This window comes from Sminthopsis crassicaudata, chromosome 1 (assembly GCF_048593235.1).
Source record: "Sminthopsis crassicaudata isolate SCR6 chromosome 1, ASM4859323v1, whole genome shotgun sequence".
Classification (NCBI taxonomy): Eukaryota; Metazoa; Chordata; class Mammalia; order Dasyuromorphia; family Dasyuridae; genus Sminthopsis; species Sminthopsis crassicaudata.
The window spans coordinates 496,104,574-496,124,143 of record NC_133617.1 but is presented as its reverse complement, the minus strand read 5'-3'; the positions used below and the strand labels follow the sequence as shown (position 1 = coordinate 496,124,143).

At 34.4% G+C, this 19,570-nt stretch overlaps 1 protein-coding gene across 1 annotated transcript in view; it reads left to right on the top strand.

Annotated features, from left to right (window-relative positions):
* The window catches only part of LOC141555061 (coiled-coil domain-containing protein 192-like), a 75,837-nt gene extending 57,350 nt beyond the window's left edge, over window positions 1-18,487 (top strand). The window contains exon 2 of the mRNA XM_074287638.1: window positions 17,595-18,487. Coding sequence (XP_074143739.1) covers window positions 17,595-17,866 — 272 coding nt within the window. The 3' untranslated portion in view covers window positions 17,867-18,487. The remainder of the gene's footprint in view (window positions 1-17,594) is intronic.
* The last annotated feature ends 1,083 nt before the right edge of the window (window positions 18,488-19,570 follow it).

Sequence of the window (19,570 nt, the reverse complement as noted above, 5' to 3'; positions counted from 1 at the left end):
CATTCACAGGTTTTGGTAGCAATCTGGGTCATGTTTCCTGTTGTTACTGAGCTTATGCACACTTGGGGGGACCAGAATAAGGTTACATTAGATCTAGTCTCCCATTGCCAGTCTCAATTGTATCAGCTGCTTCTGATTCTCCTCCCCAGGGATGTTTCTTAGCAGCAGTACTGGGCTTAGAGCACAGCAAACTTGTCTTCTAAGAGTGAAATAGAGATTTTAGAAGAGAAGAGGAGATTTGGAATAGCTACCATGGAGAATTTAAACAGAAAACTGCTAGAAAGAAATGAAAATTTTGCCAACCAGCAGCGGGAGCAGATGGGATGGAATTGTAGTGGACTCAGCATAGTTTTGTGACTTTGCTCAGGGATCATTAATAGCCCAGAAGCAAAAATTAAGATTGAAAATATAGGAAAAAAAGTAGAAGATATTATCCAAGATTGGGGATTAAAAAGGACTTACTCTAAAGTTGTACTCAAAGCCCTACTGGAATGATTATGTGTTTAGTTTATATTGTTTAGATTCCTTTAAGATTTACAAGGTACTTTGCTTCCAACAAATATGAAGTATGTCTTTTATTCCCCAATCTTTATAGGTGAAGAACTAAGTTAGTCTTGTAGTTTAGGGACACACAAGTATGAGTTGGTGCTGAGAGGGCCTGCCCTACCATTGAGGCACCAGACTTCTGACCTTTGTCCACATTAAAATCAACTGTAAAGGCATCTGTTCAATTTCTGGATGAGTATAGGAATCCCAGGAAGGCTTCTTATTCCATAACATTGCCAGAGCTAAATACCTGTGCCTGAGGGCACTGTATTCCATGAGTTTCACTCACTCTGCCTGGGATTCACCCTCTAATACCTGTACCTTTGCTATTGAATTGTCCTTCTTCTGTAGGACTGTTCTTATGAGGTGCTCTTGTGCTTTTGTCTGCACTATGCCCAGATTGTCCCTATTTCCAGGGAACTACTCCGTTGAAGTTCCTCTACAGTTAAAGTTGTCCCTCCACTTTACATAACTAACAGGGATATGTATGCCATTCATCCAGAAAGCTGCTTTTCTTATTCCTTCCCCTGGTGCTAGACGCTTATATTTTGTTCTTTGCCTCACTATAAGCAACTTTCTGTCTCTTGTGATAATCCAGTCAATAAATCACCTTGAGTTCTTATGCTTAGAATGCTCAAAACAAAATAATTAGTAAAAATGTGTTGACGTCTACAATAGTAGGCAGTGTCATAAAAACTTCAGGAAATAATAATGCTTAAAGTAAAATCTAACCTCTTACTTTACTGACTCAAGGAAGTCGATGGCTTCTTATAAATCACTTTGACTGCCATTTCTCATTGGATCTTGATGGAAATAACCCAGGATTTGAACTCAAGAAAATTCCCAAATAACAATGTTTCCCCAACCACCCTGCACCCTTCTTCTACCCCGGCCCCTTCAGCCATCCTTTAGGGGAGAACTCATCATGAAGAAGGGGCCCACCTTCCTAAGTATCCCTAGCAACAATTGCTGACCACCTACAATTAATAGGCAGATGAGCTATCTCAGGGAACCTGATTACCACTGAATTTATTTTGATGGGCTAGACTCTAGAATTAGACAGTTCTACAATTTTGGATACTAACTTCACAATCAATAAGAAGAATGGCTCAAAAACTCCTTTTTCTCTAGCTTTTACTGGCTTGAACAGTTCTAGTCCCCCTAGTTCTGCCAATGCGCAGATAAGGGAAGAGATAAGAATTCCCATTCCAAAGGAGACATGAACAGTTGAAACCTTTTCATATGATGGCCCTTTCATTCTCAGTTCTTATGTTCCAGTGTCTAGTGTCAAAATTACCCTGAAAGGTAGTTCTAATTAAAGCCCATAATGAGGCCTATGATACTCATTAGCTTTGTCTGTCTGAGAAGCATTCCACTAAAGTAGCCATTTGGGAAATGCTACCTAAAAGCTGCCTCCAAACAGTGCATATTTAACCTACAGCTTGTAAGTGGTCAGACTGGAACTAGTAAACAGTAGAGTTAGAATTTTAACTTCACATTCAGTGCTCTTTCCATTTTTGCCATTTAATGAAGTTATTATCTGTGAAATAGGAAAGGTTTGAGAAACTGAAAGCAGCAAATACAGTAAAAAAAGAATGAGTTCATTCATTTCCAACTCTGGCCTCCGAAGCCATGGAAGGTGTAGAGACTTAGATTGTCATTAGGGAAGAAAATTTCTAAGTGCAAAATTTTGGGGCTAGAATAGTTTTAAGAAATGACAAACTATCAGGTGAATCAAATTGAAATGGAAGAGAAATAAAATGCATTGAAACTGAAGAATTCTGAGACCATGATGTTGACAGTATTTTCAACAGATATTAGTCATATGGAAGACCACGGGTTAGAGGATAATTTGATCCAGTAAAGAACACAAAATCAAAGATCACAGAACTGAAAGGGATCTGATAGGATATCTAATCCAACCACCTAATTTTACAGATGCTGAAACTATTTCTCCAAAGTCACAATGATAAATATTACAATGATAAGTATATGAATCTAGGTATGAAGCCAGGTCTTGATTTGATTCTCAAATATGGTGTCCTTTCTGTTGTACCATTATTGGATTGGCTAGGTATGGGAAAAGATGGTTTAAGTTGTTATTTAGAAATGGTTGTTGAAGAATGTTCTCTTTTTAAAAGCTTAGTGCTAATTTTTTTATTGGTTTGTATATGTCTAGGTATAATGTTGACACTTCCAAACCTCAAGTCCTAAAGTATAATTACCATTGATTGGCCCCCATTGCATAATTATAGAAAAGGTAGAGGATATATAGAAGTGAACCCAAGATATAATCTAGAAGAGGGCTTAAATTTTTTCCACTCATGATCCCTTTCCACCTAAGAAATTTTTATTCAACCCCAGGCATATAGATGTATAAAATAGGTATGCCAATCAAACATTTGCTGATGATAAATCCTAACTTCATGACCCCACATTCAGTTATATGACCCTAAGCAATTTAAGAAGTTTTGATCTAAGATCTAAAAGAAGCTTGTAAAGAGAAAATTAAGAATGGATACAGAGACAGTTCAGGTAAAGCTGATTGGGGATAAGAATGTGTAAAGATATCACAAGAAGAAGAGGGCTTTTTTATTGTTGTATTGTTTTGTTTTGCTTTTGCCTAGGACAGTAAAATGAAGAAAATAATAGAAAGAAATAAAAGAAAATAACAGTTTCATAAGCTTTTCTTTGTGAAAAAAAATGTTATAAGCTTTAAAAAAGGCTTTAGAAATGTTGCATGAGGCCTCTCTTTCTACAATTCTATGATGCACAATCCCCACTAACTTCTGCACTGAAGGAGGCTGGGTGAACACAGATCTTATAGTCTAATTTAGATACTAGGCAAAGTGCTTTCTGAAACCATTATAAACAACTACATGGAGGACCATATCTCCTCTTCTCTTGCTATTGCCTCAGTCAAATTGAAACCTGGCAAAGACCTGCATTTAAAAAGGCCAAAGCCTCTCATTGCACCCAGGGCTATCTCCAGTCATCCTGATCTATTATCTGGTCACTGGACCCAGATGGCTCTGGAGGGGAAAATGAGGCAAGTAATCTTGTCACTTAAATCCAATTTACTTGCATGTCATGTAGTCCCTCTTTGATATCATGGTCTTCTTCGAGAACAAAGGATAAACAACAATCTCTACAATGTTCTGAACAAAACTATCCAGTAAATGTCACCAAGGGAAAAGGTCCTATTTTTTTTTTCTTTTGAATTGACCAAATCTCTACAGTATTTTGTCAGTCCTAACTTGGCTAAATTACTTCCAGAACATCCGGAAAGAGTGATGAGTATTTTGGGATTTGTTTTGTTTAGTTTTTAGTTTCCTGTTACTATTTCATCTTGCATAGAGATACTGAGAGATACATTTCATTCATAGGTCACCTATTTTCTGTTTCCTAAAATACTTATCTTGGCCATGTCCCTTGTGGGTGTGGGACCAGAGAATAAATCTTAAGCATAGGGAAGATTAAGTAAAATGTAAGTTATAGCTTCATGCTGTTTCTCCCTCCCTCCCTCCTCTTCCTCCTCCTCCTCCTCCTCCTCCCTTTCTCTGTCCTTTCTCCTCTTCCCCTCTCTCTCTCTCTCTCTCTCTCTCTCTCTCTCTCTCTCTCTCTCTCTCTCTCTCTCTCTCTCTCTCTCTCTCTCTCTCTCTCTCTCTCCTTCCCTTCCTCTCCCACACTCTCTTGGTCTGCTTCTCATTTCTCTTCAGACGTCTAAATGTTATTATATTAGTCTCTCTGTGTTCAGTTAGGTTATTTCCCTAAACATCATCATACCTTTAGCCTTGCAATTTTAGTTTGAACTAGGGATCATATTTTCTCACAATACTACTATGGTTAAAAATAGACATTTTATTTGGAAAAATAAATGTTCTGTCCTGTTCCTCTTCAATGTTCTTTCTCATCCCAACATCCTTGCATCGATGCTGCTGGCCCTATTTTGAGACTGCCTCTCATTGATATGTTATAAAGAGCTCAGGCTACAGATATTTGTTCAAAATTCCCAGCAAGGATAATAATACATTTTTTCAACAGCAGGATGTTTACAAATTGTTCTTATAATGCTTGTCATAACAATACCACTATTTAAAATGATTTTTATTTTAAATTTAACAAATAACAAAAAGAGAACATTTTCATTTGTAAAATAGATCATAAAAGAGGATTATATCTGAAAATGCAAATCCAAATTATTATTCAGCTTGCTTTTTTCTTGTCTATAATAATTTAAACTTGTTGCTTTCAAAGTTACCCTGATTATATATTTCTTTCTGAACTATCTTGAGTTCTCATATGCCTACTTATTAAAAAATGTGTCAATGACTTTCTTTTCTTTCTTTTTTGGATCCCCTATTTATAGTTTCCTTCTCCCTCCCTGAATACCTTATTCCTAAATAGAAAAAAGAAAAACATAATCTATATCATAAATAAGTATAATCAATAACTAAAAATGTGCACCTTGTTCTATACCTTTATCTATCCCGCCTCTATTAAGAGTTGAATAATATATTCCTCCTCGGTTTTCTAGCTTTATCATGGTTGTTTGTATTGGTTGGAATTTCTAAGTGTTTTAGAGATTTTTTTTTTACATTGGTGCTGTTATTATACAAAAGTTAATATGATGGCTAGAAACTGGAAAATGAATGGATGTCCATCAATTGGAGAATGGTTGGGTAAATTATGGTATATGAAGTTTATGGAATATTATTGCTCTGTAAGAAATGACCAACAGGAGAAATACAGAGAGGCTTGGAGAGACTTACATGAACGGATGCTGAGTGAAACGAGCAGAACCAGGAGATCATTATACACTTCAACAATGATACTATATGAGGATGTATTCTGATGGAAGTGGATATCTTCAACATAGAGAAGAGCTAATCCAATTCCAATTGATTAATGATGGACAGAATCAGCTACACCCAGAAAAGGAACACGAGAGCATTTTTTTGTTTGTTTTTCTTCCCAGATTATTTTTACCTTCTGAATAAAATTCTTCCTTTGCAACAACAACAGCAACAACAAAATTCGGTTCTGCACATATATATTGTACCTAGGATATACTATAAGATATTTAATATGTATGGGAATGCCTGCCATCTAGGGGAGGGGGTGGAGGGAAGGAGGGGAAAAATTCGGAACAGAAGGGAGTACAAGGGATAATGGTGTAAAAAAAATTACCTATGCATATGCACTGTCAAAAAAATGTTATAATTATAAAATTAATAAAAAAACATTAAATTCAACTATTATAAAAAAAAAGAAATGATGAACAGGTTGATTTCAGAAAAAAAGATCAATATGAAATAATGAAAATTGAAGTGAGCAGAGTAAGAAAAATATTGTATACAAGATCACTATTTTTATTTTTATTTTTATAAAGCTTTTAATTTTAAAACATAAGTACAGATAATTTGACAACATTGACCTTTGCATAACCTTGTGTTTCAGATTTTCTCCTTCCCCCCGCCCTCTCCCCTAGATGGCAAGCAATCTAATATATGTTAAACATATTAAAATAAATGTTAAATCTAATATGTATAAACATATTTATACAATTCTCTTGCTGCACAAGAGAAATCAGATAAAAAAAAAGACAATGAGTAAGAAAACAAAATTCAAGCAAATAACAAAAAGAGTGAGAATGATGTGATCCACATTCAGTTCCTACAGTCCTTTCTGGGTATAGTTGGCTCTCTTCATCACATGATCATTGGAACTGGCATCAGTTGGATGCCAATTATTGGAAAGAGTCACATTCATAGAATCACTATTTTTAGAAAAATAAATAATAATAGCCATGAGTACTAGATTAAATTAGATTAAATAAGAAGGAGCTATCAAGAAAGATGCCATCCACTTCCACAGAAAGAACTGATAAGTAGAAGTATGCACATTGTGATTCTACATATATTTATAAATTTGTGTCAAATGGTAGCCTTCTCCAGTGCAGAGTGGGGAAGAACAGAGGGAGATGATTTAGAACTTTAAAATGTAACCAAAATAAATCATGGGGAAAAAAAGTTATTATGAATCTTTATGTCTCACTTGCATGTTATGGCATCACCTCCCTGGTATTATGGTCATGTTTAAGAATGAAGGACAAACAACAACCTCACTCTGAAACTCATTGGTCATTTCTTTCAGGGCAATAATATTCCCTTATTTTCATGTTTTAGTGATGTGTTTAGTATCATATTACCTAGCTTCCCTCAAATGAGAGGCAATTCTTTCCTTTGTTTTGATTCAATAAAAGAGCTACTATTTAAATTTTTGTACACATAGCTCCTTTCTTCTTTCTCTAATTAAGATTATTATACCTCACCTTAATAGTTGAGTTATGTTATTGGACTAAAATTTATGTAGAGTTTTGTGACTTGTATTGCACAGTTCCAAAATGCTCTCTAGAAAGGCTGGACCAATTTGTAACTCTATGATTAGCAGTGTCTACAATCTTTTGAAAAGTTGTAATTTTCACCTCCGTTTTTGTTTTGTTTTGTTTTGTTTTTAATCATTACTTTCGCTAATTTGGAAAGTAGGTAGTATTGTGGAGTACAGGGCCTGGAATCAGTAAAAATGGATTCCAAATCTGACCTCAGATACTAGTTGGATAGCTTTGAGTAAGTCATTTAACCCCTGCCTATACAAAACTGTAAAAGAAATATCTTTGCCAAGAAAATCCCATGCTCCACCAAGTCATGAAGAGTTGGCTATGACTGAACAACAATCACAACAATTTGGTAAGTATGACGTGAAAACTCAAAAGTTGTTTAAATGTACATTTCTTAAATTATTTGTGATTTAGGACATTTGTTCTTATACCTGTTAATCATTTTGATTTCTTTCTTTGAGAACTGCTTCTTTATATCCTCTGACTATTCATCTATTGAGAAATAGCTATTCTTATTTATTGAATCACTTTATTTAATATGGATATTAGTATTTTATCAGGGAGGCTTTTTGCAAGGTATCCCTCCCCTCAGTTAGCTATTTCTCTCCTAATTTTAACCATATTAATTTTATTTGTGCAAACCCTTTTTAATTTTATGTACTAAAAATTGACCATTTTTCTTCTATTATCTTCTCTACCCCTTATTTCATCACAAGTTTTCTCCCCATTCATATGCAATATCTTACTCCTCTAATTTTTGGTGATTTGGCATTTTATATTAAAGTCATATATTCATTTGGACATTATTTTGGTATATAGCATAAGATCTTGGTCTAAACCCAATTTCTTCCAGATTGATATCCAGTTATCTCAGCATTTGCAAAAGTGGCTATTTTGTTTCTTCTTTCACTATGCTTAATCTCTCTTTTTTTTCCTTGTCTGATTGTGAGTTACTACTTCTAATATTATGTTAAATAATAAACGTAGTACTAAAGATCATTTCTTGGCCCTCACCTCATTGGAGATAAATTTATCACCATTATATATAAAATGCTAACTCTTTTATATATATATATATATATATATATATATTTATAATATTATCCCTTATATTCATTTTTTCAAATTATCCCCTCCCTCCCTCCACTCCCTCCCCCCATGACAGGTAATCCCATACATTTTACATGTGTTACAATATAACCTAGATACAATATATGTGTGTAAATACCTTTTTCTTGTTGCACGTTAATTATTAGCTTCCGAAGGTATAAGTAACCTGGGTAGATAGACAGTAGTGATAACAATTTACATTCACTTCCCAGTGTTCCTTCTCTGGGTGTAGTTATTTCTGTCCATCATTGATCAACTGGAAGTGAGTTGGATCTTCTTTATGTTGAAGATATCCACTTCCATCAGAATACATCTTCATACAGCATTGAAGTGTACAGCGATCTTCTGGTTCTATTCATTTCACTCAGCATCAATTGATGTAAGTCTCTCCAAGCCTCTCTGTATTCCTCCTGCTGGTCATATCTTACAGAGCAATAATATTCCATAACCTTCATATACCACAATTTACCCAACCATTCTCCAACTGATGGACATCCATTCAACTTCCAGTTTCTAGCTACAACAAAAAGAGCTGCCACAAACATTTTGGCACATACAGGTCCCTTTCCGCTCTTTAGTATTTCTTTGGGATATAATCCCAATAACAGCAATGCTGGGTCAAAGGGTATGCACAGTTTGATAACTTTTTGGGCATAGTTCCAAATTGCTCTCCAGAATGGCTGGATTCTTTCACAACTCCACCAACAATGTATCAGTGTCCCAGTTTTCCCACATCCCCTCCAACATTCATCATTATTTGTTCCTGTCATCTTAGCCAATCTGACAGGTGTGTAGTGGTATCTCAGAGTTGTCTTAATTTGCATTTCTCTGATCAGTAGTGATTTGGAACACTCTTTCATATGAGTGGAAATAGTTTCAATTTCATCATCTGAGAATTGTCTGTTCATATTCTTTGACCATTTATCAATTGGAGAATGGTTTGATTTCTTATAAATTGGGATCAGTTCTCTATATATTTTGGAAATGAGACCTTTGTCAGACTTGTTACTTTTAAAAATATAAAATGCTAACTCTTGATATTAGGTAGATACTAGTTGCTATATTAAGGCGGGTAGATGGCATGGTGGATACAGTGCCCAGCCTGGAATTAGGAAGACTGACTTTCCTAAATTCAGATGTAGTCTCAGATACTTGCTAGTTCTGTGATCCTGGGTGGGCCACTTATCCTGTTTGCTTCAGTTGCTTCACCTATAAAATAAGCTGAAAAAAGAAATGTCCAACTACTCCAGTAATTTTTCAGAGAAAATCCTAAATGGGGTCATAAGAAGTTGGATACAACCAAAAGTGACTGAGCAACAAATCTGCCGTATTAAATAAAGGTCTATTTATTCTTTACTATTTAATTGAAATGGATGTCATATTTTGTTTCAAAAGGTTTTTCTATATTTATTGATGTAATTATGTGATTTTGATTGCTTCCTTATTTAGTTCTATTATATTCATGCTTTTTCCTACCCTGAATTCCTATTATAAATCCTATTTGATTATATTGTATCATTTTTATGCATTACTAAAGACTCTGATAATATTTCATATTCAAATTTTTGTTTATTCATTAGGCACACAAAGTATACTTGTCCTTTTTTTGACTTGTTGCTCCCTTGTTTTGATAGCAAAACCATATTTGCATTATAGAAGTATTACACTATCCTTTCTTTTCCAATTTTTGCAGATAGTTTATGTGATATTGGAATTGATTATTGATTGAATTAATTGAACAATTTATCTGGTCTTAGGGTCTTTTCTTTTAGAGTTCATCTATGAATTGTTTAGTATCTTTTCAGTCTTTTGGATCATGTAAATTCTTTTTTTTATTCTTTTCATCCAGTTGCTTAATTTTTTTTAAAGGTATGCACACCCTTCATTCAAATTGTCAGGTTGGGAGGGGCGTACACTTAAGTAAAAGTATTTCTAGTAATTTCCTTTATTTCTTCTTTGTCTTGATTTTCTTCCATTTCATTTTTACTTCAAGATTTCTTTTTCCTTTAAAAAAAGAACAGATTGGCTAATGGGTTACCTATTCTACTTTTTAATAATCTCCTATTTTTATTTATCAATTCAGTAAATTTTTTTTGTTTGTTTAACCGCATAATTTCCTGATTTCCTTTTAATACTTAATTTGATTAAAAAATTTACTAGCTTTTTCTGGAATTTTTAAAAAATTGTTTGTTGGGAGGGAGCTAAGTTTTCTTTTATATAACACTTTTAAACCCCTATATCATATTTCTATCATTATTTGTAGTTACTTTATTTGAAGCTTTGTTTATATAAAAGATGTGGAGATCTTTTATTCTTTGTTTGGGTCCTGAGGGTCTGTAGTTCCATAATATTTCTTTATCAGTGCTGTTTATTTGTATTTACTCCTTTTTCCATCCTAATTCTCCAAATTGGGCCACTGTGTCTGAGTCAGCCTATGTTCATTTCTGGAAGGAATAGTGAGAATTATTTTTATTGCTCTTTGTAATCTGGGTTCTAAGTAATGAGCCATAGTCAAGATATGATTAGGAATGTCACAAGCTCCTCCAGAAAGCATACTAAGCAGATAGCAAAAGGATGGCCTGTATTTGGGTAGTCTGATGCAGGGAACGCCATCCACTTTGACTCCTAGCTCAATAGTCTTCTTTCTGGATCAGAAAGACAAACTACAGACTTCCTTGAGTTGACTCTGGTCCAATATGGCTTTATTAAACTGTGCTCTTTAGCTGCACTTTTCTGGCTGGATGCATTCTGAAGGAACCACAGACATCTATTTCTTTATATAGACTTGGATTAGCAAAATTCACTTCATGTAGTTTCTCCCTGGATTCTTCATCATATAAAATTGAACAAATTTGTCAATGTTATTATAATGATTCATTTTCATTAAAAGTAATGGAAAACTACATTTGGACTTTATTATATAAATGTTTATGTTATTTTTAAAAATTACTCTGGCCTATCAAGTTAAGGAGAGCAGCTGGACAAGGTCAAATTTACAATGAAAATATCAGTTCAGATGACAGACACAGTCTTGAAAATATTGAAGGATTATTTTACTAGGTGTCTGAGAATGGGTAAGATAACAAAATAATGGGGGGAAATTACAGATAATGTTAACATCCTCCCCAAAGTGGCTGAGAAAACATCAGTAACAACAATTTATATGCCTTTTTTTCATCTTTATAAAAGTGATCTATATGTATATTAAAAATGTATATTCTCATTGAATTGACAATGAAAAAGAGAGCAGCTGCCATTAATTTTATATTAGATTGTATTTTTTTATAATCACATAATTGACACACAAAAGCACAAAGAATAATCAAAAAATCACTTTTCTGTGTTTATTATTTATTAATTACAAAATATCATTTGATTTAATAGAGCACAAAGAAGATTTAAATGCTCATCTTCAACAAGGAGTCACTCATGTATCTATTAAAATATACAAAATTCTTTGATATATATAACTATAGAGAGCAAAGGGTAGGATGAATAGAATACTTACTGAGTCTAGAGTCAGGAAGAACTGTGTTCAAATCCAGTCTCAGACACTTTCTAACTGCATGACCCTGGGTAATGTCACTTTCCTCAATTACAAATGAGCATAATAGCATATATTTCAAAAGGTTAAGAGGATCATCTGAGATAATATTTGTAAAAGAACTTAACACTGTAGCTGATACATTTCAACAACCACCTATTAACATACATTAAGATTCAAACTAATGCATTGTTTGCTTGTCAAAAGTATTTTCCAATATCCTAGACAATATCATGCATATGATCCAAATGTAAGAAGTTATGATATAGCTTCTCCAGATACATCTTTTTTTCTAATCCTATTTTGCATTAAATTCTAGAAAGTTCTTTAAAACCCCCTTAATAATATTTGATATTATTCTGAAAAACTACATAGGAAAAATTAAATGGATGAAAAATAATTAATGTCCAGAATATGACACAGTAGAATAGTCAGTCCATTGAGTCATTAGAGCAACATGTAAATTTGGGACAGATCTGTGGATGAATAATACATTGATTTCAAATTTAAACAGAAGGAAGAGAATAGTTTAGGTTGCATTTGGAAAATTGGAGCATTTTTAATGACCATAGGATGCTACCTCATTCAGATGCATGTTTCTTTTTAATTTTAAGTAGTATTTTATTTTTCCAAATACAAATAGTTTTCAACATATATATATAATATATATATATGCATGTATATATATATATATATAACATATACAATTCTTTTAAATATATTTCCATATTTATCATGTTGTGCAAGAAAAAGGGGGGAAAATCAAGAAAAAAAGACAAACAAAAAGGTGAAAATATACTTCAATCTACATTGAGTCTCTATAGTTCTCTCTTTGGATGACATGGCGTTTTCCACCCCAAATCTAATGGAATTGCCTTTATTCACCTCATTGGTGATAAGACCCAAGTACATTGCAGTTTATCATTACATAATTTTCTTGTTACTGTGTACAGTGTTTTCTTGGCTCTGCTCACTTCACTCAGCATCAGTTCATATAAGTCTTCCCAGGTGTTCTGAAATCAGTCTGAATCATTTCTTATGGAACAAAAATATTTCATTACACTCACATACCATAATTTACTCAGCCATTTCCAATTGATGGGCATCCATCAATTTCTAGTTCCTTGCTACTTCAGAAAAGATTGCTACAAACATTTTTGCACATGTGGTTCCCTTTTCCTCCTTTAAAGATTTCTTGAGGATACAGACCCAGTAGTGTTTCTGCTGGATCAAAAAGTAAGCATAGTTTTATACACTTTGAACATAATTCCACGTCATTCTCCAGAATGGTTGTATTATTTTGATGCAGTTTGAATGGTATCAATTCCTAGTGGTCTAGAGATTAGTGGCAATAAGAGAGTTATTAAGAATCCCCTTTAAATCAGCCGCAGGTTTTAGGAGTGAAAGAATTCATTTATTCCCAAATATTAGTTGCAAAATGAAAGTTTATTGTTTGTTAGATAGAAATCAATTTACCAAGAGACTGACTTCTATAGTGGCAGATCTATTGGAAATGCTTTCTCAGGGGACAGAAGGTCCTGGCAGCTAAGTGAGCTTCTAGGTTCATCTGTAAAGACTTTAGTGCAGGTAAGCTATTGAATATATTTAGTCAGGGCTGGTACAGCCCTTGCTGGTCAGACCAGGTCGGGAGGCTGGGACAACCTGGATCTTCTATTGGAATTAACAGCACTTCACAGAGGTGCTTTTTCACCAGGATTTCTAATTGAATCAAAGACTCTGGCATCCTGGAAAGATAACTTATCTAGGGGGATATGCCTTCCCCAGGAGGATCCCAAAGGGATCAAAGATCAAAAGGAAATACAGTTTCTTAAAAGGACTGCATTTTAGACACACACACACACACACACACACACACACACACACACACACACACACAATTTTTTTTTAACAAAAATGTTGTTTTTAGAAATGCTATATGTTTACAAATCTTGAAACATAGTACACAATCTCTTAAGTCCACCCACTTCCTTAACAATTACCTTGATGCCCAAATTGGAGAGTTTGTATGGGAATAACTTCTGCCCTGGTCACCAATCACCTGACTAGTGAATGACTGCCTCCCTTGAACTGATAGTTCATGAAAGTATTTCTTCCATAACATTTTCTTATCTACTATCATAGCTCCTCCGTATGCAAGCCAAAATGATCAAATCAACCAACTGTTTCACTCTTCCTACATGGTGTATGTGAGTCTCTGCCCCTATAACTTGTTTTAACCTCTCTTTTTCTGGGGCAGTTCTCTTAAGTAACTGTCCTGTGATGCTAATAATGCATATGTGTAAGGAAATATAACTCCTGATTATTTAAAAAAAAAAACCACAGAGCACATAATATTATATACACTTATGAAAATGAGGTTGAGAGAAGCAAATAAGGACTTTTGAATAGTGGATATGAGATTACCCTAGAAGTACATCCAGGAAAGGAGGCTTGCCCTCAAAATGTCCCTTGATTCCCAGTGCCTGAAATCTTAGAGTATGCTAAGCAGTTATATTGCTCTCATTCTTTTTGGGGTTGAATTGAGATCTTATATTGCTCCCAGCTGATGAGTCCATTTGCTTTTCTATATTCTTTGTTCTATTCCCATTAACTTAATTTTCCTAAGATCTGATAATTATTTCGTTTGATAAGATCTCTTAACTATTCATGATAATTTTTAGGCCACTAGTTTTTGGTTGAAGGAATCTAAGTTGGGGTCAGTAAGCTAAGTATAACTATCACATTGAGAATAATCAGGAAAAAGTATTTTTATTCTTAACCTTTTACACCCTTAACCCCAGAATGAGGATATTTTTATGTGTAATAGAGACATATATATTGAATCTGATAGTCTCCTTAGAGGTGGGAATATGTATGAAAGTCTTATATGTTGCCTACCCCATGGCAAGACTAATAGCAGAGTGCAGCCCTCCATTTTCTCCCCACAAAAGCAGAAATCACAATCACCTTTGCAGCCAGTATCTCTGTTAAAGGCCCTTTTTTTCAACTAGATAGAAAAGTGAGTCAAATTTATAAGAATATAAGTCATTACCCAAGTGACAAATGATCAAAAGATATGAACAACCAATTTTCAGACAAAGAAATCAAAGATATCTATATACACACATACATATGAAAAAATACTCTCAATCACTATTGATTAGAGAAATGTTCATTGTAATAACTCTGAGGAAATATCTCATACCTATCATATTGCTAATGTGACAAAAAAGGAAAATGATACATGTTGGAGGGGATGTGGGAAAACCGTTGGTAGAGTTGTGAACTGATCCAGTGGATCAGATCTCCAGCTGAAGGAGATCAATTTGGAATTATGTCCAAAGGGCTATAAAAGTGTGCATCCTCTTTCATTCAGGAATACCACTGCTAGCTCTGTATCCTGAAGAAAAACTTTTTAAAGGGAAAAGAATCTATTTGTTTGAAAATATTTATACCAGCTATTTTTGTGGTAACTAAGAATTGAAAATGGAGGAAATGCCTATCAATCAATTGGGCATCATGTTGTGGCATATAATTATGATGGAATGTTATTGTGCCATAAGAAATGACAAACAGGATGATTTCCAAAAAATCTGAAAGACTTATTTGAGCTCATGCAAAGTGAAATGAGAAGAATCAGGAGAATGTTTTATACAGTACAATGAAGAACTGTAATTGTCTTACTTTCTCAGTAATACACTGATCATCCCAAAGGACTCATGATGAAGCATGCTTTTTTTCTCCCTTCCTTCCTCTCCCTCTCCCTCTCCCTCTCTCTCTCCCTCTCCTTCCCTTCCCCCCCCCCCCCCCCCCCCCGCCTCTCTCTAGTTGGGATAGAGCATTGGGCTTTTCTGTTTTCTCTTATTCTGCCATCTTAAGGACAATTCACTGACACTATTGATATGATGTAGTTCTTAAGGAGGATACAGCAATAATCTTAAGGCTAGTTAACCTGGGAGTGCCACAAACTGTGCTGGCTATCAGAAAACAATCTGTTTGACAGTAATAGCAAAGTTTCTGAGATAATAATGAGGTGCATACCAAACCACCCTTTAACTCCATTTATAAGACCACTCTTCAATTCTACCTCTAAGCCATAAAATTAGCATATTGATGAGATGAGGCACCTAATCTCTCATTTTTTTTCTTATAAATTTATCTTCTTGCTTCTGGTGCTTTGCTAAATTCTTTTGGAACTTAGCCCACTTCAACTGGTGTTACAATAAACTTTGCTCCTTGATTTGTAGATGAGTTCAAGTCTACAAATTCTTTTGAGACACCTCTTGACACTGGTCTGTGACTCCAATCTTTTGGGGTCTCCTTCTGAATCTCAACCTTATCATCTGCATATTTATCCTGTTGTATGTCTTATTTGTACATAGTTATATTTTCCCCCACTATTAGACTTAGAGCTCCTTAAGAACAGAGACTGTTTTTTGCCTTTCTTTGTATTCCTAGAGCTCAGTATAGTACCTGGCACTTAGTAGGCACTTAATAAATGTTTACTGATTGTGGGACTAATTAGTAAAAGCCTAAATTCTTTTCTAGTTAATTTTTAAAAGTCTAGGGAATTGTGTTGTTTATGCAATTCAATATACTCTATTTTTAGTACATTATCCCTAGAGAAATTTACTAATTTAAGACAACAGATCACAAATCCTACCTATCTTCCTCTCCTACACTTCCCCTCTCCCCCAAACACATTTTGGATCATTAGCATGTTTGTACTCCAGTAATAAGTCTATCTTATACTTAGCAGTTTTACAGGTTTCATATCACCATGTGGCATTATCTCCCTAGAGATAAAGCCTTAATTGCCCTAGAAAACATGTTTTTATAACTAAAGATTTCATTATTTAGGATATACTTTTATTGACACTTGGATAAGCACTAGAAGCACAGTGGATTGGTAGGAAGAATACTGAATTTGGACTTAAATTCAACTCACAGCTCTTCTTCCTCATGTATAAGGACATGTTAAACAGGCTCTGTGAGCCTCAATTTCTTCATCAATAGAATGGGGACCCCTTTTCCAAAATAATTCTTATTTGCATACAAACATTGGTGATTTTAAAAAATTATAGTAGTTATTTTTTTTAGCATGCAATAGTTATTTAAATGCAACTTAGACAACTTTGCTATTGAGACTTTTTTTTTTTTTGGAGATGGTAGAGTAATGCTAATGCTTAGATTCTTAGGCTAAATAAAAGCTGAGGGCAGCCTTGTCAGCCCTTCCAGACCCATGCAAAACTGTGAAGTAAGGACAAAAGGACTTCATCTTTGGAGCATTTCTAACTCACAACTTCTTATAATAGGCTTTAATACTGGTTCCTATTTTCAGCAGGGTCTTGATCCCAACTTAACTGAGATTGAGATGAGAATCTTGTCAATTATTGATAAGGAATAAGAATGAATTAAATAATATTTGTAAAGTGCTTTATGATGTAAACGATTGAGAGTTCGATGGGTTGATACAGGACAGTTATTTTTCTTAGAAGGGTTTGATACTTATAGTATTATTTTTCTTTTCATTAATGCTTTAATGTGAAAAGGAGGCAAGATAAATGTTTTTAATTGAGTTGAATAAAAATGAATTGAATGTTAAATTGGATAGCTTTTTTCCTACCTGATCCTGCCTTTTATGAAATTCATATATTACTTTTTCCTTAAGGAATTTTGGGGTAGACTGTTCATGCTAATTCTATCCCTAGTCTTAATGATTGCTGTGATGAGTTCACAGGTCCTAGGAATTTGCAAAGATTAATTCTCACTTATTATTTTAGCAATGATGTAAAGCATGGCACTGATCACTCTTCATCAATATAGCTTGACATGAGCAATATGATTGGTTCTTCCTTTCTGCTAATGAGCATCTCTGTTTCCTCTGTTTTCTTTTTTAAGAATTGAAAAATGCAGGCTTTATTCTTCCCTGTCATTAGCTTTCAGAAAATTCAATTAAAACAATCCCAACTTTCCTTCTCTTGTTTGTTCTAGAAGGAAACTCTCTGGAAGAGTCCTGCCAAGGCCTTCCACCTGTGGAAGAAGGAGATAGAAGAATTAGTCTGATTATGGAGTTATCTACACAAGTGTCACTACAAACAGAGAAGATTAATCAGTTAGAAGAAGTTTTAGAGGAAAAGGAAAAGAAGATACAGCAGCTGGAAGCAGAGCAAGCATCTGCAATGGTCAAAATTGAAAACCTTCCAGAAGCACCAAGTGCTTGTAATGATAACTATACTTTTATGGACATTGATGACAATTTGTAAAGATTGCTTAGTAAGCAGACAATAAAAGTTTATTAAGTCACCAAGCTAGACAGCAACCTGAAGTAGCCTCACTATGTATCAGTCTCAAGGTCAAGAGAATCTGTTGGAAAGATAGGGGAAAGGGCTAAGAAGCAAATGCAAAAGTCTGCCTTTGAATCCCCCCATAATATAGCTAGCATCAATCTGCAGGATCTAGGAAGGCAGGCTTTCAATCAGAGTTCTAATGATGTTTGTAAATCATTAGCCAGGTTTCAGTGACAGTAGGGCATGTAGGGGGAGAGAGACACAAAAGAAGTTGAGTAGTGAAGGAACTCATTAAAACTGCCCTTGGAGGAAGAAAATAACTCAAACTCCTTTTATATGCAGCTGTATTGTGAAAGGAGAATTGGAGCAATGAAAAGGTTTTGACTGGTGAACTCTCCTGGGAAAGTGCCAGAGAAGGAGAAGCATTACCAGTCCAGTAGAGTAAATAAGCCTGTGCTCTGTCCTTTTGTTTTTCAGGTTTGTTTCTTTATGGTATGCATTTTGGTTACATTTAGAAAGGGTTTGTTGAAATGAAACCAAAGAAATTAGAAGAACAAGAAGGAGGTAGGTTTTGTAGAATATTCTCCTCCCCTGACAAAAACCCTCAATAAATTCATCTTTCCATTAGGAGAAAAGTTATGTTTTAAGTGAAATATGTAATACTGCTGAGATTTATTTCATCATGGTAGGTAGATATCAGTGGTAGATGTCTGGGCAACAGCATCCCCTTGACAGCCTCGCTTCAGCTGTGTATCAACACAGCTATGTTCATGGTATAACCATGAGGAAAACCCACAAAATGGTACCTATTGAATGATGGCCAATGTGAAACTTCTAGTATCTATTCATAATGTGAGGCCTAGTTGATAAATCTTATCTAGCTCCTAAACAGAATTTCAAAGCCTTTAAAAAATAAATATATTTTTTTAAATTTATTGAGCCTTCATGGGATAGGAATTAACTAAAAAGAAAACCAAATACTCAATAAGCACAAATTGTGTGCATACCACAAGCAAACCATGCAGAAGATTTCGAATCCTAGATGAATCTCCTTTGACTATTTTTTGGCAGCAGTTAAACTTTTTATCATGAAGATAGCATCACCAGGAAAATAAATTAACATGTATGCAGTTATGCCTCTTATTCATAATGAATAAAGCCATTCTCCTCTGAGATAAGAAATGAGGTTTCCCTAGAACCAACCACAAAAGAAGAGTAAAGAATCTTGACCCTTAATGATAGTTTTCATTTATATAGCACTTTAAAGCTTACAAAGCTCCTTTATGTCCATTATCCCATTTGATCCTTACAACATATCTGCAGGTTCCTATAATCCCTGCCTTACTGATAAGAAAACTTACATTTAGGGAAGTATATAGCAGAGCTAAGGCTCAAGTCCAAGTCTTCCAATTCTACTATCTTTTTTATACTATCTCTTAATGACTCACTATGACATTATATAAAAATTATTTCAAAAGCTGGTATGGCCATCCATGCCTACAGTGTCCTCTGAAATTAGAAATGTAGAAAGAGGGTACAGAGGTAAACAGAATAGTTTATACAAGAGGTAACAAAGTTCTCTAAAACTCTAAACTTTATAGGGACCTAAAGAAAAAATTATTGATATTAAGAAGTGGAAAAAAGAACAAGATATATCACTGGATGACAACTCCTACAATC